We start from the raw sequence: 20,029 nt of genomic DNA, 5'->3' as shown, positions 1-20,029 counted from the left end.
CTTTTTCTTTCTATCTTTTTGCATTTTATGTCAGACACTACACTGTTACATCACATATCATATCACTTATTTCTTTCTCATTTCTTCACTAGCTCCCAAGATGGAGTGGAATTGATTGATGAATAAAACATTATTGATGATACAAGGAAAGAGTTAAGGAAAGCCTAATATCTCAATTTATGATACACATTGATTGGATTTCGAATGTATAAAAGGCTGAAAGGCAAGTTTAGACATGTTTACTTTTGTATTTTCGGGGACTATGGTTTGAATCTTGATTCAAACTTCCTCAGAATTCACTCCGTGAACAAGAGTTATAATCAATTCATGGAAGAAACGTGTGTGCGATTATCTTCTGGATTGTAAAATTGATTGAGAGGAAAGACAAATTAATCCAAACATGCTTTAACACTCTAGAAATGAATTGTTTCTACATTAGCAGAGCTAGAGCTAACAATCACTAGGAGTAACAAAGATATAAATGCCTAATCTCTAGTCTCTACATCATCACACTATACTTTGGGAAGAACTTTTCTTCCCCTTCACAATCACAAAGCACTGTTGGTTAAGATTCCTCCAAAATATACCAGCTCCTCTACAAAAAGAGACAAAAAACAAAAAGCTCCTGTTCTCTGTAACAAAAAAAGCATGAAACCAATGAGTCAGCTACCACCAGCAGCAGTGGCAGCATTACTGGCCACCCAAGAAGGAAGAGTAATACCACCACCACCACCTACAAATGGGTCACCAGAACAGTCTTCAGTAGTACCTACAACTGCAGACCCTGTCAGTTCATCTAAACCCTCAAAGAAATCATCTGTTACCAACATATCTGACACCCCAAATTCATGTTCTTCTCCATCATCATCATTCATCAAATCCTCCAAATCCTCTTTGCTCTCTGATAGGGGTGCAACCCCATCTTCTTCCGCCCCTGGGGTCTCTGGAGAAACGGGATTTGTCAGTGCTTTGCCGCCAGAGTCCCCTGCAGTGGCGGTTTCAGGTGTCAATGGCTTCTGGCGGGTGGAGCCAGCAAGGGAATTCCGATGAGTGGGGGCAGGGTGGTTGTGTTCCCCTGTGTAGGTGACAATGAACATTGCTGGTTCTGATTTGTTCCTCTCCACTTGTTTCCTAGCTAAACACCCTTTTGAGCTGCTACATCTGTAATATCCCCTGTTAATCACAAGCAAACAGAGATTGATTAAGCCCATATTTCACAATCAAAACTAACTTCACCCCATTTTCCCCCCTTTGATAAGAAAATTGAAATATTGAAAGGGCTAACCTTGGATATGGTGACCCTTTGATAGGTTTCTGACCATATTTCCTCCATGCCCATATGTCTGAAGAGAGATTCTCAGCTGAAACTTGACAAACCTTCTTAAACTGATTCTTCCTGAAACAGAGAAACCAAGCATTTTTCATACTCACATCATGAATCAATGACATGGGTTTTAGCTTTTCAGAGTTAACTAGCCTAGTGAATCAAAAGAAAGAGTTAACTAGCCTAAATTCAAGATCATTTTGATTTGGGGTATCTGATTCTGATCCCCCTTCAACAGTGGAATGAAAAACAAAAACAAAACAACAAAAATCAATTTACCTTCTTTTAGATCGTGGGGTGGTGGCAGAACCAGAACCAGAACCAGCAAGGTGATGCTGCTGCGGTTGCTGTTGTTTTTGCTTCATCTGAGGAGGCGATTTGGGTGAATAAGAGAAAGGAGGAGCCTGTGATTTGATGAAGAAAGGCTTGCATAGCTCATGAAGTCCACCAATGGAACCCTTTGATTCAAAGGGGTTTGAAAGGGACAAAACTTGGCTTGCTGGGAAGAAGGTGGAGGGAGGTGAAGATTGGTAAGAACTCCCAATAGCAGGGGAAGAAACAGAGGAGGCGGTGGCGGCGGCGGAGAAGGAGGAGGAGGAAGAGGTGACGGTGGTGCAGCCTCTGACGACGGCGTGGAGATCCCAATCGTCGTCCATAAGCGAAGAGACAGGGTCTGAAAATGTCTGTGTTGTGTACCCTGTTCTGGCTCTGGCTCTTGTGAGAGAGAAAGGGACAAAAGATGGCGCTGACTTTTTTCGAAGAGATAGAGAGAGAGAGAGGTGATAAGGTGCAAGAGGTAGGAAAAGACAAGTATATATAGATGGAGTTAGTGGACGATTCACAAAGTCTACTTTAAAAAATAAGAAATGGGAAACATTATACTCTAATCAAACCCTAATTTTACAACCCGCGGCGGAAAATATGAACGTTCTAGAGACATACGAATGAATGACGTGATGAGTGATGTAATAGAAAAAAATTATATATAAAAAATAATATAAGGAAAAAAACTCGTGATACTAATAATTTATAATCGTTAGAAATGTGCGTATTGACAATCACATTTGCGTGTCTATTTTAAACCTCCTGTTAAACCTCCTATCAGGTTTATTTTAATTTTTAATTTTTTTTACTTGGTGGCGGTTAAAAACCACGATAGATTGAGTTCGCGACAGTTAGAAATCGCAATAAACTACCTATGTCGATTTGATAACTATGAGCTTAGGGAAGAATGTTTCGAAAATAGTAGTACATTGGCGCCTCTACTTTACCCTACACTTTGATAAAGAGAGAAGAATACAAGAGAGATAAAAATGTGAAATGTGGTGAGTGATGTGATATAAGAAAATGATAATAATAATAAAAATATTATGAAGGCGAGAAAGCATTTCAAAAGTGATAAAAAATTGAATTCAAACATTGTGTTAGAGAAACAAATTTCTCTTAAACTTTGTCATTATATACTCGAAATGTGCCAAGTGTAGGTGACTTTTATACAAAATAGTGTAAAAGTTTATATACACATATAACTAGATATAATACTCGTGTGTTGCACGACTTTATTTACAATATTTTTTAACATTATGTAAATGTTAATATAGGTTAAATAAAAATTAGAATAATTTTAATTATAAAATATAATAAAATAAAACACTAATTGTGTTAAGACATTTTAGTAAATATTATTAGAATTATCTTTTGTAAATAATTAATATTAATATTACTAAATTTAATAATTAATATTGATGTGATTTTAAAAAATTAACAATTTATTTAATAATATGAAAAATCATACAGTTAATTTAAATAAAAATATTTTGAATTAATTAATAAGTTTTTAATATCATCAGATAAGTTGCAATAGAGTTTTTTCGTACTCTATACTGACAAAATTCAATAATATAATTTCAATTTTTTGAGATATAAATTTAATATAGTAAAATATTATTTAATAATTTTTTTTAACTATTCTAATAATTATATTCCTCTATTATATATGCTTCCTCAAGTCATATTTACTAATATATAATGAATAAAAATTATATTTAAAGAATTTTTTACATAATACACACATACATTATATTTTATAATAAATACCTTATAACGGAATATTTAATTTTAAAAATATTTTATCTAAAATATTTAATAATAAATATTTTTGTAATTAATTAATTTTAATTCTTAAAATTTTCATTGATGTAAAAGGTAAGTCAATTTTCAAGTTTATAAATATCATTATTTAATATAGGTAATTGAATAGTTTTGAAAAATTCAATTTTTTATGTTTTATTTAAGAGATTAATTTCTATGCACCGGCGGTGTAAATAAGTTTTACACCATCATTCAATCATATCCCTCCATTTTGTTAGCTCACAATTAATTTTGAATTTAATAATATCTAAAATAGAAAATGGAAGGTTGTGATTGAATGATGGTGTAAAACTTTTTACACCTTCGATGCATATAAATTAATCTCTTTATTTAATATATTTATCACAAAGGAGATTTGTTATTGTATTTAATGCAAAAGTTTAATTCTTTTTTAAGTCAATTTTTCATGTTTATACATATACTGATATACATATATATATCACCATTTATTTTATCTCAACTTTAGATCTATAACTAATATTTTCGCTACTTATTATATTTTAATTTTTAGTTATATACATAAGAAGTTTTAAAGATTTTTTTTTTTTGAGAACAAAGCTTATATTATTAGATGAGAAAAAACAAAGAGGATAAGAGTCCCTCTAATATGTATTACATAGAGATAAGCTCATTAAAATAAAATAAATCCTTCTCATGAGCAACCCCTCTTTTTGCCAAACTATCAGCCGCACCATTTGCTTCCCAAGAAGTTTTAAAGATAATGTATAGGTAACAATGAAAATGACGATAAATAATTAATTAATCTTGTATCTGATGTAAAAATCAAATTAATTTTACAAATTTAATACTTAATATATTAACATGATATTTAAACTTAATACTTAATACATTTTTATACATTTTCCGATGTACCAAAAAAATACATTTTTATACGTTAAAAATAGTAATATATTAACATGATATTTAAACTTAACAAGGAAGTAGATATAGTTTTATATATGTATCTATTTTATTATTTAATACAAAGGAAATTTTTATTGTTTAATGCAAAATTTCAAGTATTATATATATATATATATATATCTATATACTATTTTTATTAATGTAAATGTAGAAAATTTTAATCATTTTTTTATTTCTCCCCAAGTTGTGATTAATAATCAAAATCAAAATGATATTTATATTTAATTTTAAATATGAGAAATTGAAAAGTTTAATAATTATTAATTAATATAATGAATAATAAGTAGACTTTTTTTTGTAAGTTTTTATTTTTATTATTTAATGTATTTAATACAAATGAATTCCTTTATTGCTTAATGAATTTAATGCTTTGTTTCAAGTGTGGTCTAATTATATATATATATAGATATAGATAATGCTAGTGTTTATTTATTTAGTTATTAAATGGTGATAAATTAACTATGTATGGTTACTTATCTCGTTCTTTAACTATAAAATTGAAGTTCAATACTTATCCATAAAAATAAAACACATTTTGCAATAGTTGTTTTAAAGCGAGTATACACATCAAAAGGATTAGTTATTGGCGTGATATCTTCTTCTTGAAAAAGAGTGGCAATTTGGCATCCCTATGTGCTTACCTGTTTTGGGGTTGACATTATACAAATGTCAAAGTGAGGACTTGGTTGTGGATTTTGGTGAGGAATCAAAAAGCCACACGCACCCTTACTAGCGGCAACGTTAATGCCGACAACACGGAAGTGATTAAATAATGCAATTGCCAGCGGTATCAATAAGATTTAGATAGACACGAGATTACTACATCGTGAGAACAAGTTCGTTGAATCCATTCAACCGTCGCTGCAATTTTAATATAACCAACCTCAAATATTTTTTCAAAATAAAAACAATAATTTTCGAATATTAAATGTTTGTATCAATAGATCAAATATATTTTAATTTACTAACGCGGGTTCTTTTAATAACTTAAAATCTAAGTTTTCTCTTGAAGCCTATATTTCTCGTGTTTCAGTTTCCTGTGTGCTTTTACAATTTTCTCAAAGGGAGTTGATTGTTGTGGTCAAACTTACACTTGATATTTCAGCAGGTATGAGTAATAAAATATGTTTAAACATGGGAGCATGGGTTTGCGCAAAACTTCCAACGCGTGATGACATTGGATATCATATGGATGAGTACTGGGTACGGGTAGTATATGTTCATCACTCACTTTATGCCTTTAAGGGTAAAAATTTACACTCATATCTCCTTCATATGAATTTTAATAGGATTTTTGAATGTCCACGGGTACCCATTAAGTGGATATTCATGAATAATTATTAAAAAAACTTAGTTAAATATAAATCTGAAATAAATAAATAATTTTAAATATATCAATTTGTAATATAAGGTTCTCCCTAATATACACCACTTTTAAAGTGGTAAAAGTGGTGTAATTTTACACCGCCTACTTTGACCTGGTATAGTATGTTAACACATTATTTTTTTTTTAGAAAAAATATCATTAAAAATTTGTCATATATTAAATTTCTTTAAAAAAATATATGTTGACCTGTTATAGTAGGTTAAAAAAAGTAGTGTAAAATTACCACTTTAAAAGTGGTGCATATTAGGGGCACCCGTAATATAATAGATACGTCTAGCCTTTTTACGCCGTTACCAGAGCAAGTGGTGCAGCGTATGCAGGGTGTTGTTCCTCATATCACTGCTCAAGTCCAAGACCATTGGGTTTGGAAGCCGAGTAGTAGAGGTATCTACACGACGGCGGAGGGCTATGCTTGGCTCAGTTCTCGTGATTTGCCTTCATCTCCTCCAGATTCGTGGTCATGGATTTGGAAGGTTAGAGCTCCTGAAAAGGTGCGTGTTTTTATTTGGCTGCTTATGCATGAGGTGATTCAAGTTAACAACTATCGTTTTCGTTGCCACTTGCCTCCTCGCCTAGTTGCCCTCGATGTTCTCATTCGGTGGATGATGTTTTACATTGCTTGAGAGATTGTGCTTTCTCTAAGGAGGTTTGGCTCAGGCTCAATGCGTTGTCTTGGTCTGGTTTCGGTGCCACAACCCCCCGTACTTGGGTTCGTTCGCAGCTTCGTGGAGAGCATAGTAGTTTGTTTCTTGCTGGCATTTGGGGTTTGTGGCGTTGGCGGAACATTGCAGTGTTAGGAGATAACAACTGGTCAATGGAAGTGGCAACCATGTGGATTTTGCAGGAGAGTAAGGACTATGATAATTATTTGAGCCTCGGTGTTGATTTAGTTGATTCTGCGATTGGTTTTGATCGGTGGAAGCCCCGCCCGTTGGTATGCATAAGTTAAACATTGATGGTGCCTTTCATCATACTGTGGAGCGAATGGGTATGGGTGGTGTCCTTCAAGGGCCAGCAGGAGATTAGGTCTTTGGTTTCATCGGCGGTGGTGGTGGTGGGAACCCGCTCATAGTTGAGATTCAAGCTTTGAAGATTGGTCTCTCTATGCTTAGGGATTCTAGGATTTGGGCTGCGGTTTGTGAAGTTGATTGTTTGGAAATCGTCGAGGCTCTGCATGGTGATTCGTTTCATTTTCATGCTCCAGATTTGGTGGAAATTATGCAGTTGTTGCAGCGGCAATGGAGTGTGCAGCTTCATCATGTTCCCAGGAGTGCCAACGAGGTGGCAGATTGTTTGGCTAGTATGGGTGTGGATCGCGGATGTACACCCCTTCGTTTGGAGGCTCATCCTCCCCAGGTTGCTCCCATCTTGGCTAGGGATTTATTAGTCTTGTAGTTTTCTCTTCCCGTCTTTTAATTTTCCGATGTACCGAAAAAATATAATAGAGCTATAGAGCTTGGTATGCGGGTTATGGCATGCGGTTTGGATTGTCAAATCAATTTGTTACACTTAAATCCTGTTTGGAAAAACTTATGATCAACTTAATCTTTAAGATAAACATTTGTATATGTATTCGAAGATGTTATTAAAATAGATTTTAAGCTTCTCATAAGCTGTTTTTAGCTTATTTCAATAAACTTCTACTAATAGTTTGTGGAACAGTTGTTTTGGAGCTTATCTCTGTATCTCTTTCGAATCCTACACAGTTCACTTTTTCCACTTCTTATTTTGATTTTATTTTTAAAATTTAGAAACCTCAAATCTCAACTCATTGTCTTTCTTTCACTCACGTAACTTCTCATTCCATCACATCGATCCCCGCTCATATTTGTATATTCATCTTCTTCGTATGTGTTTCTCTTCCAGGATTTAATTTTGTTAGTATTTGAGATTTGTTTCCCTTCGTTTTATTTTTCCAGGTAATGCTTCGTTCCGTTTGTCCTTTCCCTCTTCAACCCTCTTCTGATCTGTAAGCTAGAGGTCTCCTCTACCTTTTCAATTTTCATTCTTAAGACATATGCAATTCGTTGATTGAATCTACCTTGGTTTTTTTATATTTCAAATTCTCCTATCTGTTAACTTTTACTGATAGTTTTCTGCTGTTCCATTTTTTCCCCTTTCATAACTTTTTTAAGGCCCCTTTCGTAACTTTAATTCTTCAGTTTTTAATTTTTTATCTCAAGAAGTTCTTATGTAAAAATGTACTCAAAGACTTTAAGCTATTTTCACTGTGTGCATCCAAACGGAAACAACTTATTGAATTGAAGTGCTTATAAAATAAGCTCTTATACGATAAGCACTTAGGTCCCATTTGAGAAAACAATTTAATTAAGCGCTTAAGGTCATAGGCTACTAGGAATTGACATTTTTACTTTATGTATTTTCATTAAGATGTATAAGCCATGAATGAATAACTTGTGAATTCCGCTCTACTGGAATAGTCAAAGATAAACCCCACATTCAAAGATTGAAGAAACTTATGCTCCATACCATGCCTCATCGTAATAATAAGAGCGCTATTAACATAAACCCTAAATTGAGAAAAGTTAAAATTTTGATTCTAAAAGTTCAATCTCCTATGATTTTAGAGCCGGCCAAGATCAATGTAGTATCCAGATTGACCTTAGATAACACAAAGAGACATTACATTTTTTTTTTTGAAATTGACATTACATTTTCAACAACAAAGAAATTGGTTTAGAGGAGATGAGCGTTGAAGAAAAGTGATTAGGGATTCTCTGTGTATTCCTTTTTTTACAAAAGGAATTCTTTGCTATTATCTTAAAATTATAGGTTTGTTCTGCAATTAAATCATTTAATAAATTAAATATTACGAAAATGTTAAATTAAAAAGTTTATTGAATGAGGTGGATAATATAAAGACACATGTTATAAAATGATTGGTACACATGAACAATGGGTGATTTAACCCAAAATTTCGCATGGGTTATTTAGACAGCCCCTTTTTCTATGCAGCGTTTAATTTAATTTATCTTTTTCTTTTCTTTTGAATTCTGGTATATACACGATACCATAAATTCTTGAATTTATCATTAAGATGTCAAACAATATGTTTTTTTTGTGTGTTTGTCGTGGTACATTAAGTTAGGTCAAGGTATGATACCTAAAATCAATTGCTATAATAATAAAGACTCATGTCATGTATCACATGAGTTAATAATTGTATTTTCTCAATAATGTACTCCTTAATATTAATGGCATCGACTTCATCAGTGTCAGGCCTCTCCCTTGATCGAAACCATGTCGCTCAGGCCCAATGTTACGATTGAGATTTGCGGCAACCGCTTTAAGGTTGCGGTGGAGCCGACATAGGTTGTCGAAGGATAGTTGAGTTGCCTAGTGAACGAGAGCACTATTTCTCCAACATTATAACTTCGAGAATTATAATTTCAATTACCACATGTTATTAATCTACTGAACCACCTAATGTGGGTATCACACCCCAAAAAAATGCGGATACCACATAATTCACCTTCTTTTTTTCTACATTCCTTTTCACGTGTCAGTGAGATAAAATTAACATTTAATGTTTCTGATCAAGTTAATTATTTCAAAATTCAGGAATAAAATCAAATGAAATTTTCCTTAAGCTTCTAAGTATCATTAGGGTCAACCTGATTCCGTCTTATATTAACATGGTCCTAGTTAGATCCTTCATTAGGTTTTTCTTAAAGGGGTTTTCCTAGTAAGGTTTTAATTATGCATTTTTAATTAGTCTAGCCTCCAAGGGGATACGTTAGTGTATGTCGGATTTTCCTTGATTCTTGTTTATCTATCTCTTTGCATTGGGTTGAAGTACCCCTTATACTTTACTTCAATAAATTTCTTAGCTTATCAAAAAAAAAGTTTATAAATTGACCTTATCAACATTTAAAGTTAGATGAGAGACAACATACTTAAACCTATTTCTGGTACACTGTGAGAATTCGCATGTGCACAAACAAATATTATTTTTGAGAGATAAAAAAGTCGCGTTCGGCTAACATGGAGCCAGATTTTGGGGCTCCAATTTTGGAGCCCTGTGTTTGACCGGTGATCACAGGTTGCTTATTTCTTTTATTTTTTTTCCTAATTGTCATTATGTTTTAATTAAAAAGTGTTTTGAAATAAATAATCTGACCCTACTATAATCGAATATTAGGTTTTGTTGAGGTAATGGGTATCCAATTTCAACTGTAATTGGGTCCGGGATCGAGCATCGTGGATCTGCCCCATCTCGTTGGCCGCCGTTGAAGCTTAACCGCAACGGCCGCCGCTGAAGGTTGACCGCGACGGTGAAGTTGCATGTGATGGAGGAATTTCCGGCAACGGGCATCGTGGATCTACCTACTCCATGCTCACCTCGTGAATTGCGGTACTGTACAAACTTTGAATCTCCCGGCAATGATGTTCTATATGTTGTATCCATGATGTTCTATGTGTTATCTTAGTCGAGTACAGACTCAGATCTTCTGAGATGACAATCAAACGAATATTAGAAGTTTTTTTGGTAGGATTTTTGATGTGTTAAGGTAGGTTGGGCTGGAAGAGGCCCCGGACCCGTATTTTTGTTAATTTGAGGCCCAATTTATTCGGCTGTAGATATTAAATTTATTTGGGCTTGCAGAGGCCCGAACCCGTTTTTTTTACTAGGTCTGTTAAAAGTTAAAAGTAATTTATGTTCGTAGCACCTATGTGTCATAGGGACCCATGTGCCATAAGCAGACAAATTTTGTATCCACTATCATCTCCATTCCATTGCATGGAAAAGTAGATTCAGATGTTGACACATGTCCCCACTAACCCCAGTAACCCTCACATATGAGTATATGACCAGACCCCAACTAGTGTTTGTATTATTGTTTTCCATGGTCATGGTCAAGAGGCTAGTGGGACCCTAGTGGACCATCTCAAAACTGCCAGTTAATATGCTTCCAGTGGCAGAAAGAAAATGTGTTCCCTTGACTCAGCACATTTTACGAAACGTAGCCTTGCATGGATATATATGGAACTTACACCATTAGTTGAACTTACAAGCATTTTCTTTCACAGTGTAATGGCTCTAGCGATTCATCGGAGGAGGAGTATGAAGAGTTCCTGCCTGAATGGGATGTTGTGCTAACTAAGCATCAGGCATCAGGGGGACAAACACTGGTTTGGGCTTATTCTTTTTTATCCTAACCCTTTACATTCATGTATATTTGTTTGCTTTGTTTATTTTGACATATAGTACCTTGTATGATTTTGATTTCAGGGTATCCCGGCACGTATTGTGAAACGCTTCCTGAGCCACAAGCCAAAAACACTTCAGATCTGGGTTGACACCGATGGCGACCTTTTTAGGGAACCCATAAGAACTTTTGAATTGAAGTGGTGGGACAATAGACCCAGGGAAAGCTCTTTTGCGGGTGGCTGGTATGAATTCTGCCACGACAAGAAACTATGTTGTGGTGATCGTGTGACTTTCATGTTGGATGGTGATAATGGTAATTGCACTAGTGCAACCATACTCATAACAAGGAAAAGAAAGAGGGGAGGGAGGGAGGGAGGCCCTAGCCAGTAAAACACTGTGTGCTATGTTCTTTACTTGTTTTGGTTGATCTTGTTCAAGTGTTTATTGTACACAAATGAAGTGTTTTAAAGAAATGTTATTTTCGTCGGTGTGCTTATCCTTGTTTTTCTAATTACTCAGCTCATTTCACACACATCATAACAAATTTGTGAAAAAGGACCAATGAAAGAGTTGAACAAAGTTAAAGCACAAGGTAAATAGAAATTATGCATAGAGTATTTTGCTAATACACTTAAATAGTAAGTAATTACAGACATAGTTAAAGCACACATTTAACAGAGTTAAATCCTCACATGAGGGTTCCAAAAAAATAAGCAGAGTACATTTTAGTTCCCATTGCCATCCATGAAACGAACGAGTTGAACGTGCAATTCTTGTGGGTTTCCAGCATTCCAGAAGGAGATTGTATCACCGTCCTTCATGTTCAGGGCTTTGCACAAGGTGTACCATCCTGGTCCAACATATACTTCCTTTCCCCCACCCCGCTTATAAACCTTAAGCTTAGCACGACGTACATCAGGCATTCCGTTGCAAAGCAAATCAATGGTGCTTTGTCCAGGTAGGAGATAGTCACGGACAATTTGAGCAGGTATATGCTTAAAAAAAAGAGAAATAGAAAAAAACTGATTTAGAATAAATTCAAGAGTCCTAAAATAAACGAGCAATAACTAGAGCCCCAATAACTATTTCAGCAAACAAATGAAATGCTAGGAACAATAAAATTTAGATACACTCACCAAAGGGTTTTTACCCCTAGCAAATTCTATGGTCACATCTCTATCCCACAATAGAATTTGTTGTGGTTGTGGCTGTGGGTTCTCCACAGGTTGTTCGATTATGGGATTTGCAACAGGCAGCACTTGTTCTGGAACAGCAACATCAGCATCTGGTTGGGGGACAGGGTCTGGATACTGAATTTCTTCCAACTTCTCATTCAGTATTGTTATGTCAAACATACACGCTCTTCTGTACTCCATTCTTAACCATTTGAGACCCCTAAGACCATAAAGATCGACTAGTTTGCCTGTCTCCTCTAAATAACCTATAGTCACTAAATTCTGCCGCATCTCTCTTACCATCAACCTAGAGACATTACCTTTTGGGTCTTTTAATTGAACTTCTCTGTTGAGGATCTCTTCCTTATGTAGTTCATAAAAAGTCTTGTTCAAATAAACAGAATTCTAATCATAAAACAGATAAGTTAAGTGTCAGTTATTGCTAGTAATCTATTAAGAATATTTTGTCAAAATCATCAACAAAATAGGCTACTAAATGGCTAAAATTGCAAGTAATTGCTAAAGAAAAAAAAACAACTAGTGTCATGTAAGTTAGAGAGTAAAACTTACACGATCAGAACGGATTCTGACAGCGAAAGTAAGCATGTTCGATTCAGTCCCAAAAGAGTCCATTTTGTCACTGCATGAAGACAAAGACACAAAAAAGGTTCTCAATAGGGTAACCCATAACATGTCAAGAAGATGACAGTGTATGTAGAAAACGATAGTTACTCATATAAAAACAAATTTTCAACAATGTGAATCTGGGGCTTTTGAGGATAAGTTAAAAAAAAACATTCATGGGTCCCAACAATTTTTTTTGTCAGATATGGTAAACAAAGAAGAGCATATATTCATTGTGCATGATAAAAATCGTTTTAACACCATATAGTTACCATTTTTCCAGTAATAGGTAAACAAGATCTAACGAAAATTTACCTTATGTTTTCTGGGTTGATTGGATCGATAAGAGGTAGACAACGTTTGGTTTTTGATTTTTACTTTTTGTGGGATGGGATAACTTCGAACTTTATGAGGGAGGGATTGAGTGAATGGTAAGAGAAAAAAATGATGGTTGAGTAGATATGATGATGACGGTTCGCAGTTTAAAAAATTAATTGCAGGAAGAAGGCTTTTCACCTTTCCACGAGAAGGCTTTTCACCTTTCCACGCGTCTTATCTCAAAGAACCACCGTTTTGGGAAAATCTTAAGTGTAAAAAACACAACTAGTGTCATGTAATTTATTATTATTACTTACTTAAATTTATTATTATTACTTAAATCTTAAGTTAAAGATTTAGCAAAAAAATGTGTACAAAATTTGTACCTAAATTTCAATTTAAATTACCATATATTTTAGTGGGTTTTAACTTTAAATTAAAATTCCACAAGGGTTTTTAAACAAAAAAGTTTTAGTATAGCCCAATCCTTTGGTTGGTTTTTGTTAACTTCATTTTTTTATTATGGTTTTTCCCATTGTTTATTAAGATTTATTTGTGCTCGAAAATAGTAATAAAAAAACAGTTTGAAGAAAGGAAAAGTGGAGATAAAAAAACACAAAAAAACAAAAATTGGAAAATAACATAATTTCATTCATGACAAAGGGGAAGAGGGAAGGGGAAGAGGAAGGGGATGGGGGAAGGGGATGGGGGATTACATTTTCATATTAAAAAAAAGGAGGGGGGCATGGAAGCCTACTCCCATAAGCCCCCTGAACAAAACTCCCCTGGTGGCCATTGTTGTGCCAGGGGTAGGAGATTTCGCCTTCACCATCCACCGTGATCCTCATCATGAAAATGCCAGAGGCTAGCATCTGGAAGTGCAATCGGACCGGGCCGTTTGGATGGTAGAGGCTGATCACCTCTTTACTGAAGTCTTTCCAGAAGTAAGCATGTTTGCCCCAGCGGCGAAGACGGCAGGAGAAGGAGTTGCCCACAGGGTCGATGATGGTGACTTCATCGTCGATCTCGTCTGCCCAGTCATTCCAGAAGTTTGTTGGGATGAAGAAAGAACGTTGCTGCAGAAAACAAAAACAGAAACAAAGACGTAAGTAAACAAACTTGAAAAAATCAAACAGAAAGCAACAAGTGTAGTGTAGTGTTGCAAATTTACATCTTCCCGATCCCACTGGATCGTGAAAGCTCTCCAGTTGAATCCCCAGACGGAAGGTTCTATGAATCTGGTAGTGGAGTGTTCTGGGAAAGTTGAAGACGAGAAAGGAGAAGATCTAGTGTAGTGTTTAGGGTTTGTGAGTTTTCCTTATTTGCATCATGGAAGTATTTATATAGTTGTGGAAAGGTGGTGAGTGCGGTTGTGAAGGTTTAATAAAACGTGTTTCATTGATTACCCCACTACTTCGTGTTCCGCAATGGTTCATTTTCCCGGAGTGATTTGAATCGTTTTGCCCTTTGGATCCAACCTTTCATTTAATCCTACGGTTTGGACGCGGCCAAGCTTTGATGTTGATTTAATCTATTTAAATGGAACCCTTTGGAATCTTAATCAATGGTGGAGAATGCACAGTTGCACTAATTCGAAGTACAACTGAGCGTAGATAGCCAGTATTCTAACTTTGGATGATGAGATGGAGTAATTTTTTTTCGGAAAAATCTCCTCATAATGACCTCCGAAACAAAATTTAATGTTAATAATATATGGTTTATTAGCTAATTATACAATTACGTAATGAAGTTACAAATTTTTAGTTAAATAATGATTTTTTATTAGCTAATTATACATATTAGCTAATTGTATATGGTTTATTTCAAAAAATGATTGTATATGGTTTATTTAAAAAATCACACATATTTTTATTTAGTTAAATAATGATTGTTTATTAGCTAATTATACAATTACGTAATGAAGTTACAAATTAGTTAGGACTTTAGGTAAAAGTTTTGTGTTTATGAAAGATTAAGGCCAATTAACAAAGGTTGTGTGTTACTAATAGGTTTATGATAAATAAGGCCCATTAGCAAAGGTTGTGTGTTAATAGGATTATGATAATTAAGGCCCATTAGCAAAGGTTGTGTTAATAGGATTATGATGACCTTATGAGAGTGATTAGGGTTTGTTGACTAGGATAGTGCATGTGTGGTTATGGGTTGCTGACTAGGGTTTGTAGCACTAGAGGTGTGATTAGGAGTTGTTGACCAGGATGATGATGACCTTATGAGAGTGATTAGGGTTTGTTGACTAGGATAGTGCATGTGTGGTTATGGGTTGCTGACTAGGGTTTGTAGCTCTAGAGGTGTGATTAGGAGTTGTTGACCAGGATGATGATGACCTTATGAGAGTGATTAGGGTTTGTTGACTAGGATAGTGCATGTGTGGTTATGGGTTGCTAACTAGGGTTTGTAGCACTAGAGGTGTGATTAGGAGTTGTTGACCAGGATGATGATGACCTTATGAGAGTGATTAGGGTTTGTTGACTAGGATAGTGCATGTGTGGTTATGGGTTGCTGAATAGGGTTTGTAGCACTAGAGGTGTGATTAGGAGTTGTTGACCAGGATGATGATGACCTTATGAGAGTGATTAGGGTTTGTTGACTAGGATAGTGCATGTGTGGTTATGGGTTGCTGACTAGGGTTTGTAGCTCTAGAGGTGTGATTAGGAGTTGTTGACCAGGATGATGATGACCTTATGAGAGTGATTATGGTTTGTTGACTAGGATAGTGCATGTGTGGTTATGGGTTGCTGACTAGGGTTTGTAGCACTAGAGGTGTGATTAGGAGTTGTTGACCAGGATGATGATGACCTTATGAGAGTGATTAGGGTTTGTTGACTAGGATAGTGCATGTGTGGTTATGGGTTGCTGACTAAATGTCTGATAATTGATATTTTGAAAATAAAAAATTATTTTTTCCAAAATATCAATTATTAGAAATTCATCAATAGGATAAGTTAAGTGTGATTACGGTTGATTAGGATTAGGACTTGTTGATTAAGATCATGACCCTAATTAATTTAGAACGTCCTAATTTATTCAGATAATACAGTTATCGGTAATGGAAACCGCCTTTCCTCTCTCTCGCTGAAAATGTCAAATCAATTTCAAATCAAAGTAGATGGAGCCAGCTTGAAATCGTAGGTGACGTAGGCCTGCGATAGGTTCAGCTGCGTCAGAAGTAGCAGCGCCAGCGACAGAGTTGCTTGATTGATCTTTACGGAACCATATGACAATCAATCACGGTACAAAGTCAGTCATTGCAGCACCACTAAAATGTGAAAGAAATTGAAATCAGCCAATCAGGTTAAGGTTTATATGAGACAAAAAGCAATAAGTGGAGACCTCACATGTGGATGGAGGGTTTTATCAATTGGATTGTGGTGACCGAATTACATAAATGACCCCTCATTAACTTATGGTGTATATGAACTAGGGTAACCCTATGAACTAAAACTTAATTATTGGACCCATATAAGCCATATTAAGAAGCACATAAAAAGCAACCTTATGTTCAGTAAATTTTGTTTCTTACAAAATTTGTTTTCAAAAATTTAAATCAATTATATTTTGGAATCTCCCTCATTTGTCGAACAAGGACAATAGGGTCATTATACGTGTGGAGAAGGAATGTAGTAATGAGGAAATGGGGACCAAGTACAGAGATGTGATGTTACTTCTATGAAAACTGCAATTAAAGCAAACTTTGTTTATCCTGTAGGTTGTGTCACATTTAAACAATCACAACGGCTAGTAAAGGCACATTGCCTATATATATGGACCTTTACTTTTATCCATTTATTTAATCACATTCACCTAGACAAACAAGTTCTTCCCTTGCAAATTAGCTTCTGTTGTGTGGTATGGAGGCTCCAATGATCCACCAGCGTCAAAGATCCAAAAGATATGTGGTTTTCAAGGGTAGGGAGCCAGGGATATACTCTTCATGGGGTGAGTGTAACAATCAGGTTTCTGGATTCTCAGGCAATTTGTACAAGGCATATAATAGTGAGGAAGAAGTTTTGTCAGCATGGAACCTGTACTGGGCCAAAGCAATGTCAACGAAATATGAAATGGCTCATGTGGACATGTCAATTGCTGGAGATGTGCAAACTAAATCACTTCCTGGAGATGAGTGCATGCCACAACTTATGGACATTCAAGAACCAATCAAGAGTTCTCATCCACATGAATCCCCAACTGTCAACGAAGAAATTGTTGAAGGCAAATTAACAACCGGTGGTGCCATTATTTTTGGAATATTCGTGGGTGTAATCCTATTGAAGATATGGCAGCTCATATTTTAAAGTGTTGTTGCCTGATCCACCTAATTGTTGTTAGGACCTTGTTGTTAATTATGCTAATTTGGGTATATATACCCCATCAATGTTTGAGCCTAATCCTATAATTTCCTTTGCATTTCAATTTATGCCTCTTAATATTTGTGCCCCCCTCACATGGAGATCCAACTACATATCCACTGGATAAAGAATTTATGTGCTGAACCAACTTTGTTTAGATTGAACTAAATAGTTGAACTAGTTAGTAAGCGTTGAGTTGCGTGCTGTTTAGTTTAAGACAAAATAAAAAAAAACATCGTCGTACGACATAAGTAGTTCAAACCAATTATGCGGTGACACGTAATCACACTGGTTTTAGAGGGAAAATTTTTGTTCGGACAAGCTTCTTCCCAATGTGGTCCAAAATAAGAGAAACAACCAATCACCGTATGGACACGTAGCGCGTTTACTTTTGAAGGAAATTAGGTTTCAGGAGCGAGAGCATCCCAATGTAATCGGTTGGCCGAATGAAATCGTGACACGTAAGCTCACCTACTTTATGTTCAACAAAGGTCTGAAGTGCTTCATTCACATTCTACACACTTGACACTTCTATGAACTGCACCTCTGTTTAAACAATCCAACAACCAAAGTGTCAACCTTTTTTTCTGAAGATCCCATGGAAGATCCCATGGAAGAGATTGCATCAAAGAACTCTGCCGGTGTTGAAGCAAACAACAACATGTAAGTTCACTTAAACCATAAACCTTATTTGTTATTTTCCCCTTAAACCCTAAACCCTCAGCTCAAACTAATTCTTCTGTCCTCTTTACTGAAGGTTGGAGAAGGCTCACATAGAGGACAAAGGGCGCGGAAACGGAATGGATGTTAAGGACGATATCTCACAAATTAAAATGGCCATTAAAGCCCTTACTGAAACGGTGACAAAATCACTTGTGCAGAACAAGGTAAGTTTATCTTTTCCAGTTGCTATTCATAAATCAAGTCTGATGTGGTTTAAAAGCTCTAATAAATTGTATTTTTTACTAATAACAGGTGATGAACACTCGTGTTGACGAGTTGAGCTTGACAATGACCACCATACAACACTCCATTCAGCTGATGGGGAAATCAGTATCTGCAAGTGATGTAACACATCTGAAGCACACTCCAAAACAAACAACACAAACTGATGGAAGTCAAAGCTGCACCCCAGTAGCTGCAAGTGAGAATGTAACACCAAACACGACTGCTGCTAAATCTGTAAACAAGAAACGCGAGGTGGACCTTATTGGGGATGAAGACCTTGACTTGCTGACATATATTTCAGATGATGAATACGTGGCTGATGACAATGACGAGGTTATGCTTAGCCATGAACAACACAAGATTGGTGCCTTTTCTATCACATGGGGTCAAAGATTCGTTAACCAATCAGTCAACAAAGCACGCAAGACACCAGAACAGCCTAGCCCTACTCAGGTGGTGGTTCATTACCAAATTATTTTTTTATGAATCGTATGTGTAATGTAGTATGCTTGCTGATGGTGTAATATCTTTGTTGTGCATCGACAGAGTCTGATTCGTGCATTCAACGTAGATGATGGACTAACAGGGAAAAAACTTTTTCATTCACCAACACCAACCAAACGCAAGGGCAAAGATTCCAAAGCCGATGAAGATGAAGACCTTGTTAGCGCTAGCACTGAAATGTTACCTTCATCAGATCCCCCAAAGCCTGACAAAAAGGGAAAGGGCAAATTGTCTGCTGCAAGTACTCCAAAAAATGGGAAAAGGGGTAAAGAAAAACCACCTTCTTCAGTTGCTGAAACACCTAAAAAGAAAGGAAAGGAGATTGATACTGCTCTGAAGCCAGTTGAAGCTATCCTCAAAGAGATGAAAGAACCTAAGGGTCACACATTGCCTCAGGTTGTTTTAGTTCCTTTTTCTTGCATTTTCCTTTGATGCAACAGTTTATGATGAAAATGACATGTTTATGTTTGTTTTGACATAGGGGATTCTATGCTATTTTCCCCCAACAGAGGAAATGCTCCTGGGGATGACTGAAGTGAAGCTTGCTTGCTATGTGTTTCATCCAGCTCTGGAGGCAGGGTGAACATCTTTTTACTAAACATTATCGGCGTGAACATTATCTTAATTGTCACATAAAAACATAATTGGATGAAATTTTGATACAGGGAAGTGTTGCGTTTGGGAGACATGTCATTGACCAGGCTAGATTTTCACTGCATGTGCCCAGAGATAGACATCAGACCAGAGGTAATGTAGACATTACTAGAAGTACAATCACTAATATCTGAATGTATTACAATCATAACTGTATGCATGACACTTTTCTCCATTAATTCCAGATGGTAACCTTAATGAGCATGAAGAGCACATGCGTGCAACATGATGCAATAACTCCAACGGTGTGGTCACTTCCACCAGCTTTCGTGGTGTGTTACGTGAACGATTATAGTGTTTATAATATAGTAGTACAATATTGGTCAAAATGGAAAATTTCATTGAATTGCTGCTTTTTGCAATGATCAGGATGATGTTTTCAAGGGACATTCAATTAAACAACTAACAGAAACATATGCTGAAGTCTGGATGAAACCTTTTGAAAGACTGAAATATGTAATCGCTCATCAAATGTTGTCA

General features: G+C 35.6%; 1 protein-coding gene across 1 annotated transcript; it reads right to left on the bottom strand.

Moving 5' to 3' along the window:
• Positions 1-389: 389 nt before the first annotated feature.
• LOC130746162 (WRKY transcription factor 22-like) lies at positions 390-2,120 on the bottom strand. The gene is made up of 3 exons (XM_057598710.1): positions 1,604-2,120; positions 1,286-1,396; positions 390-1,173 (listed from the first exon to the last, which is right to left on the bottom strand). The coding sequence occupies exons 1-3, from the start codon at positions 1,978-1,980 to the stop codon at positions 663-665; spliced, it is 999 nt and encodes a 332-aa protein (XP_057454693.1). The 5' UTR covers positions 1,981-2,120; the 3' UTR covers positions 390-662.
• Between the last annotated feature and the right edge of the window lie 17,909 nt (positions 2,121-20,029).

Source organism: Lotus japonicus, chromosome 3 (assembly GCF_012489685.1).
Source record: "Lotus japonicus ecotype B-129 chromosome 3, LjGifu_v1.2".
Lineage (NCBI taxonomy): Eukaryota > Viridiplantae > Streptophyta > Magnoliopsida > Fabales > Fabaceae > Lotus > Lotus japonicus.
Note: the sequence above shows the minus strand (reverse complement) of the source record. Positions and strands in the feature narration are given on the sequence as shown.